General features: G+C 26.5%; 1 protein-coding gene across 1 annotated transcript; it reads left to right on the top strand.

The window, feature by feature from the left end:
• Positions 1-1,100: 1,100 nt before the first annotated feature.
• On the top strand, positions 1,101-8,512 carry LOC107874414 (probable 2-oxoglutarate-dependent dioxygenase AOP1). Its single transcript, XM_016721205.2, has 3 exons — positions 1,101-1,539; positions 4,029-4,362; positions 7,896-8,512. The coding sequence occupies exons 1-3, from the start codon at positions 1,175-1,177 to the stop codon at positions 8,145-8,147; spliced, it is 951 nt and encodes a 316-aa protein (XP_016576691.1). The 5' UTR covers positions 1,101-1,174; the 3' UTR covers positions 8,148-8,512.
• The last annotated feature ends 484 nt before the right edge of the window (positions 8,513-8,996 follow it).

The raw sequence follows: 8,996 nt of genomic DNA, 5'->3' as shown, positions 1-8,996 counted from the left end.
TTCTAAATTAAAATAAAAGGCATTGACCTTTAACTTGAAATTAAATTATAACTATGACATTTAACTTTGTAAGTGTACAAGTAGATTCTTTAACTATACAAAAACTGAACAAAAAAAATACTTCAACCTCGCAACACATATGCGTGAAACTCAATCGCTCCTACGTGGATCAGTACTCCAACCAAATGCTGCCGCCGAATTAAAACGTTACACGCAGGTTTTAGATATTAACTTGCCATTGTACAAGTAGACCCTTTAACTATACAAAAATTGAACAAAAAAATACTTCAATTTAGCAACACATATGCATGAAAATCTCTCCTACGTGGATTACTACTCCAATCAAATGTTGCCTCCTAATTAAAAAGATACACCTAAATTTACATTAAAAAAAACTTAATATACCACCATCACAAATACATGTACTTTTTAATTTTTTTTCTTTTAAAAAATAAAAAATAATTCATTAAAGACCGCCTTCATTAAAATAATATTTAAGTAATATAAAAATTAAAAGGTTCATTTAGAAGAAGATGTGAAATCCGATGAAAATCCTACAAAATTTTCATCTCTTATTCTCTTTCAATTAAGGAAAAATTATTAAAAATTTTCATTGAAACTTCACAAAATAGAAATCGTTTAATATGAAATATGCATAATTTCTGTATAAATTTTTAGCTCTTCAGATATCCAAATGAAGCATACATCATCGTCTTAAGGAGAAACATAAGAACATTAGATAATTGATCGTATTTTTTTTAATTAAGTTATTTTTTTAATTTTTTTTTTTAGAGTTGTTGAAGGAAATAAAATGAGAATAAATTGAGAATTTGATTTGTAAAAAAGGAATATATATATATATATATATAAATTCATTAAGAGTATAATAAGCATTTAATTATTATTTTGTTTATTATTGGGGGCTCTGATTTTTACTTTCACGTGCATTATTTTGAGTGTAATTATGTATTTTATTAGGTAAAATTACAGTATTTTTTTTCAACTTTTATATAATTAAAGGATATATTTAAACAAGAACAAAATTAAAGATTATAATTATGCCAAAATAAAAAGAGAATATACGTTGACCCAGGCTGGCATGGGCTCCCATATCCAATCCCAGTATATATATGTGTGCGCTTTCTATTAAGTCTCACTTCAACATAATTCATCAATGGCATCTACCAAAGTTCAAATCCCAACCATAGAATTTTCCAATATAAAACCAAACTCTCCAAATTGGGAATCAACAAAAATTCAAGTTTTTGAAGCCTTACAAGAATATGGTTGTTTTGAAGCAATATATAATAATATTCCAAATGAAATTAGAGAGGCCATGTTTGCTACTTCAAAAGAAATATTTGAATTTCCTCTAGAAACCAAAATGAAAAATTTATCAAAGAAACCATTTCATGGCTATGCGGGGATGATTCCAGACTTACCATTGTTTGAGAGTTTGTGTATTGCTGATTTGCTTAATCCTCAAAGTGTTGAAAATTTTGCAAATATATTTTGGCCTCATGGTAATTCTGATTTTTGGTATGTCTATTTTTTTTCATTTATCTCTGAATTTAATTTATTTATTGAGTTTTGAAATAGCAATAAAGTTTTTTCGTGTTATTTATAGGACCAGAATTTCAGTAACGATAAAAATTAGTTGTATTTGATTATGTGATCTATAACTTATGAGTTCGAGAAACAATACATTAGGATTAGATTGTTTATATCTCACTTGTATTTCTCTGGATCTAATCTGTCCCTTCTCAAATCTTGCATATAAAAACAAAATATTTTTGCTTTGGACTATTTTTTTTCATTTTTAAAAAGATATGTAGCGACAATGTATAATTTTTTTTATTTTTTTTTTACAGTATTTAGATCTATAATTTAAAATTAAAAAAAAAATTCTACAACCAATAAAAAATTCAAAATCTAATGAAAACCAAAAAAGGAAGAGAGAAGAAAGTGGGGTTTAAATAGGAAGGCATTAAGGGTCGTTTGATAGGAGAGATAAGATAATTAGTTTTGAAATTAATCTAGAAGAGAAATTTATCTCACGTTTGGTTGGGATAAAATACATTGGATAACTCATTTTGGAATTAGTTATTTCGGGATTGTAGTATTTTTTTATCCCTTCTTGAGGGTGGAATAACTAATTTCAGAATTAATAATTTGAAGATAGCTTATTTTCCAATTAAATGACCCCTAAAGGTGATTTGGTAGAGTGTATTAGTAAAAATAATGTATGTATTAATTTTAAGTATTATTAGTATCTTGTCTAGTACACTTTTTCCTCATATGTATAATTAATACATGAGTTAGTTATATACCCTATTGTGTATTGAAAAATATCACTTATTTTTTATGTATTAGTAATATAAAGGCTTCATGCATTAACTTGATGAATAACAAAATTACCCTCAAATTGTTCTCTCTCTCTGTTCTTTGATGGAAAGTGATTTGTAGGTAAATGTTGCTATTTTTCTAATTGTCGCGAGATATCTATGAAGCTTTTAATGGAAAGAAGGATATTTCGACAAATAAATATTTATTTGAAAAATGACGTAAATATATATTATTTTTAACACATCAAATCAAACACTATGTAAGAGATGTCTGCATTAATACTTGCATCAATTATACAAATATTATTAATACACCTTATTCAACATTATTCGTATACAATCTACAAACGATCTCTAAGAGGGTTCTGGAAGAAAAGTGAAAAGGTAGGTGAGGTGGGTGGGGAGTGTAATACATACTTTGTAATTTTTGGTGATTGTCAATAATGTGTCTAAAATATAAATTGAGTTGTCAAGTACTGAATGGATACAATGCTTAGTTAAGATATCTAAATGAAATAATCATGTCATTTTCTCAGGCCTCATTTGTTTGCATTTAATGGAGGTCTGAATTTGAATGGTTCAGATTTTAAATTATTAAGTGTATTTGTTTTTTATTAAGATTTTAGTTCTAATAGGTTTGAATAGGTCTTAATCATTTAGATCTGGAATCAAGTCTTAATGTATTCTTGTGTTCGATGATATTCACTATCACTCTATCCACAATCATCAGTCACCACCACTATCACCTCTGCCATCACCATTATTGTCAACCACCACCCACTACGTCCACCATCACAGCTACCATTGACAATCAATATCACTACTTTCCGCTATTGTCAGCCGCAACAAAACTTATCACCTTCATTATTTCAATTACATCCACCACCACTGCAAACGCTAACACCAATTCCAACACCACCAGCATCATCAATCACTAGCGATCAACTCATCAATCACAACTAGCACCACCTCTAACTACCACTAACACATCATCAACCTCTATACATTCTTCGGTCCCCATCACTATCATTTTCACCAGTATCACCACCTCTACCACCATTTCAACAACTACCACACTACAATCTATCCCTACTATCAACCATCTACACTATCACAGTTAGCAACGTCTCCAACTACCATCAACACGTCGTCAAACATCATGCATTCATTTTTCAGCCATCGCAATCAACACCTTCAATAATTAACATCAACCAACTTCACATCACAACTATTAATCGCCACTGTTATAACAGTCACTACAGTACCAACCATCTCAACTATCACCACCAATATTACTAGTCATTAACCTCAATCATTACCACCACCACTACCGGTACAAACTATCTCCACTATCACTAATAAAAACAACTATTTTTTTGAATTAAATAATAATTTTATTGTATTAAATTAAATATTTTAATATATAATTAATTTTTATTTATATTATATTTTTATTATATATACAAATAAATAAATTTATACATTCAGATGTTGAAAAATAAACAATTTTAATCATTAGTTTTCAAATTTAGAGATCGACAACATTTTAATCATTAAAATGTGTATTCAGATTCAAACATCTAAATTTTAATAAAAACAAATGCAGCCTAAGTGTCTACATATGTATTTTGCCTTGCTTATGTATCTATAATACTAACTTTATATGTGGATTAATTTTTGCAGCAATTTGGTAAACTCCTATTCAAATCCACTTGTGGAATTGGATGCAATGGTGAAAAGGATGATTTTGGAGAAATTGGGATTACAAAATTACATTGATGAATTTTTGGATCACAAATATTTCCTATTTAGATTTACACGTTACAAGGCATTATCAACTATTAGTGGTGCTGAAAATAGTAATCCTGTTGGATTAAATGGCCACACAGATGGTACCATCATGACTATAATATCACAAAATCAAGTCAATGGATTGCAAATCAACAAAAATAATGAGTGGATTGATGTCAATATTTCACCAAATTCTTATGCTGTTTTGGCTGGTGATTCCTTCAAAGTAAGTGCTACTCTTTTGTTTCAATTTGCTTGAATATATCTCTTTTTTTTTGGACCGTTTAAAAAAATAACACTTTTTTTGTATAGTTTTTTAATTTCAAATATACACCTAACATGTTTAAGGCTATAGAATTAAAATGCATTTTAATACTCTCTTCATTTCATATTACATTACATCATTTGACTTGATACGGTACTTAAAAAAAATAAGGAAGTCTTTTACAATTTGATGGTCTAAATTAATCATTAGACATCATTTTATCAAGGATAAGAAAGAAAAGGATGTCATGTGAATTGGAATGGAGATAAAATATTATTTGATATATATTTAATTTAAAATCAGAAAATTTAATAAACTTTTTTATTTGCCTTAACTTTATGTCAAATTAAAACAGATTAATGAATTTTTCTTTTTAGTATTATTACTTTGTTGAAATTTAGACTTTCTAAAATATTATCGCACCTTATTGAATTCTTAAAAAAAAAAAAAAAAAAGCTTAGCTCTTGTGAAGAAACACACATATATCCAACCGACAACAATTGGAACCTATGTTAGCTCGATTCTTTGTGAACTAGACATATATAAGAGCTCGTGCTTACACGAATTCAACATATATGCTATTTTTTTGTGATACAGATAAATTTTGAAGAACTAATAAAATTGTTTGTATGATTTTTAAATATTTTAGATAATATATGTTATTGGAAAAAATACATAAAATAACATACTTAAGTATTAAATTACAAAAAAATAACAACACTTTTATCAAATTACATCTTGTAGCATATTTATTTGTATGTGTTTGTATTTTTGTAGCAACAGTCTGCAAAAATACAAAATACATATCGATCATAAGGGCAGTAAAAATTATATGTATTTATATTTTTGTAGCAACAGTTTGCAAAAATACAAAATATAACTTGTTATATTATGTAATTATGAAACCGTTGTTATAAAACTTATAATTAAGGGGATAAGTATGATATTTTTTGAATTTTGCCCTATGTTATTTTTACCATTTTTATTTATGTGACATTGATATAATTCGGAGAGTCAACTAAACTTTTTATATAATTTTCAGATTTTTGTATGATTTTTAAATATTTTATGTTGTTAATTATTGTGATTTCTAATACTTCTACGTAACTTTCAAATAACATATGTTCTCTCTCTATTCTAGTTTATGTAACACTGATGGAATTAAGAGAATAGTTTTCACATATTTTTAATTTTTAATTATTATGTTTTATAACACTTGCTATTAATTAATTTTCAAATAATATATGTTACTCCCTCTATGTTTTATGTAACTGTGATAGTATTTGGAGAATAAATCAAGTTTTTATATGTAGTTAAGTAGTTTAAGTTATTAATTACTACGATTTATGATACTTTTTACATCACTTGCAAATAATATATGTTACTTCGTCTATCACAATTTTTGTAGCATTGATAGAATTTTGAATCAATCAAATTTTTATATGTTTTTCAAAAATTTTAAACTGTTAATTATTGTAATTCAAAGTAATTTTGTGTAATTTTTAAATATATATTAAATTAAAAAATAAGATAAATAAATAAAAATGGAGGAAATAAGAAATAACAAAAAGAGGCGGTCGAAGCTGGCAGGCTCTATATAATAGAATATTGCCTCCTTCGTTTTGGATTGTTCTTCAAAATGCAATATTTTGAAAAGTCTGATAACTGAATAATACTTTTGAGAAGTTCAAGCGACATAGGTTATTGAAACTACATGTTTAATATTTTCAATACATAACTGAAAATGAATCTTGATTTTTATTGAAGCTTATATTGCTCGACTCTACAAAAATATTAGGGAGAAGAATAAAAATAGCCTCTTGAAAAAAACAAAAAACAAAAATGGCTCATGTTTTAAAATATCATATTTTAGTCATTTCGGCAGTTAGGCATTTTTTTTTTTTTTTTTTTTTTTTTTTTTTTTTTTTTTTTTAATTTTGCTGATTTTATCTTTTTTGGTTTTATTTTTGTTGTTGCTCCTTTTACTTCTTTTATTATTATTATTATTATTATTATTATTATTGTTATTATTATTATTATATAAAGTGTAAAAATTGTATTTATTTTTTAGTGTTTTTCCGTTATTGGTTATTTTTTTTCCTGGTAGTTCTGTTTTCTTCCTTTTTCTTTTTTTTTTTCGTTGTGCTCATTTTTTTCTTCTAAAAAACTGATGTTTTTATTTATTTTTTTAATTCTATCAATAAACAACCAAATAAAATTTTATAGTTCTCTTTTAAAGTAATTAAATACTAATTTATAATGTCATAACCAAATAAAATTTTGTACTTTTTTGAAATACAATTTTTTAAAAATAACATATTTTAATGATTCATATACATGTTTTAATAAACGGTGATACAATTTTTATACACATTTTGTACATATATATATTCTATATAATAGTTATACAACAATGATACAGTTTTTAAACACATTGTATATATGTATATTATACAACTATTATACAGTTTTTATGCACATTCTATATCTTATATATATCATATTGATACTTATTTAGAAACATGTTTTATACAATCATTAAACAGTTTCTGTACACATTTTATACATATACTTTTTTTATACAACAATGATACAGTTTCTATACACCTTATATATATAGTTTCTATACATATTTTATACAACAATTATACAATTTTTATACACATTCTATATAACCTTTAGCTGCAATTATTATTCGGATATGGATTTTATACACCAAATATAAATTTCTATACACATTCTATACATTTTTTATATATATATTATACACACACATATATATATATATGTGTGTGTGTGTGTGTGTATAATATATATACGTATATTGTATATAGATACATTTCTATATAATAATTTTACCATTTTTGTGTATAATTACTTAATTATTATTTTTAAATGATAAAAAATAGACTATTCTTTAGTTAAAATTTATAAGCAAAAAAAAAAAACCTAAAACAACCTTCTTAAAATGGATCAAATGGCCCAAGGATGAAAATGGCCAGTATGGCCGAATGACCCAATATATCCCAAATGACCCAATGGCTATTTAATAGAATTATTTTGACCGACAGGCCACAAAATGGCAAAAGGCTCAAACTAAGGCTATTAGTTTTAAAATGAGTCATAGGGTGTTCTTTTCTCAAAATATCATCACACCTAAATATTAGATCCTTCAAAAGACATAGCTTGTGAAAAGTCTAACACACATCTAACAACATTTTTCGTCATAAAAGTTCAAACTCTTTTTCAAGTGAAATACATTTAAATATTATTTTTTAAGATCAACTTCAATTTTATTTTATTTTTTGCAAGTTATAGTCAAATTTGTATCAAAACGATTACTTAACGTATCTATACATTTTTTTAGAAAAAGTATTTGACTCTATGTATATCTTTTTACGTAACTCAATAGAAACGTCTATCCAAAAAAATATTTATTTTTAGTATAATTGGTGCATTTGAGTTTTATGCATTGATGATGTAAATTTATACAGGCATGGACAAATGGTCGATTACATTCTCCTATCCACAGAGTAAAAACGACCGGAGAAAGCGATAGATTGTCCATTCAATTATTTTCATTACCAAAACCAGGTCACTTCACAGAGGCTCCAAAAGAACTTGTTGATGAAGAACATCCGTTACTCTTCAAACCATTTGAAACACTTGAATTGTTTGAGTATCTTACTTCGCATGCTGGTGATAGTGCTCCCGGTGAAACTTTGAAGGCTTATTGTGGTGTTTGATACGTTAGAAAAACGTGAATTTTTTATGGACGTTTTTGGTACAATATCCAAAACGTCCATCAAAAATGTTTTCGACTAGTCATTGCCAGTGGATTCTGTTGGGAATTGAATTTGTGTTTTTATTGGTGAAGCTTTCAAGGTTTATTGCGGTGTTTGGTACGTTAGAAAAATGACGATTTTTGATGGACGTTTTTAGTATATTATCGTTACTCTAGATGGTGTTATGAAATTTCTGATAGAATGTTCGTTAAAAATATTTTTGATAAGTCATTTCCAATAGTTTTTGTTGGAAATTCGTGTGTGTATCTTATGATTGAATTGTTGTAGCTCTTAAACTTTAATGTTCGATTTTTTTTTAATTTTTATTTTTTTGTGATTTTATTTAATATTATGCATCATAAGAAATCATAGTAGCTGCGGGAATGCTAGTATGAGATTGTTTCGGCCTAGTACTATCAATACAATGGGAATAATATAAAGGCATATAATAACGTACAAAAGAAGTTCTTTCCTTGTGATCTTTTCTCAGTAAATTGTGATCAAACATTATGTTGTGAACCAAGCGAACTCTATAATTACTATTAAGTGGATCCTTGATCATTTTAAACTCAACATTAATAAAGGTGATGAGTTTAATGGTGATAATTATAAAATATGGAGTACGAAAATTTAATATGTCGTGAAAGAGCAAGATATTGTATTGGTCTCCCATCATAATTACGCTCTCCTCCCCATTGGTGCTACATAATATAAATAAATAAAATGTCTATTTTAAACACAAAAAAATAAATTTAAGTTTAGTGTATTATTGATATATTTTTTGTTTACACTATTAGGTGGCTATTACCT

This window comes from Capsicum annuum, chromosome 1, assembly GCF_002878395.1.
Source record: "Capsicum annuum cultivar UCD-10X-F1 chromosome 1, UCD10Xv1.1, whole genome shotgun sequence".
Lineage (NCBI taxonomy): Eukaryota > Viridiplantae > Streptophyta > Magnoliopsida > Solanales > Solanaceae > Capsicum > Capsicum annuum.
This window is presented reverse-complemented; position numbering and strand designations above follow the sequence as displayed.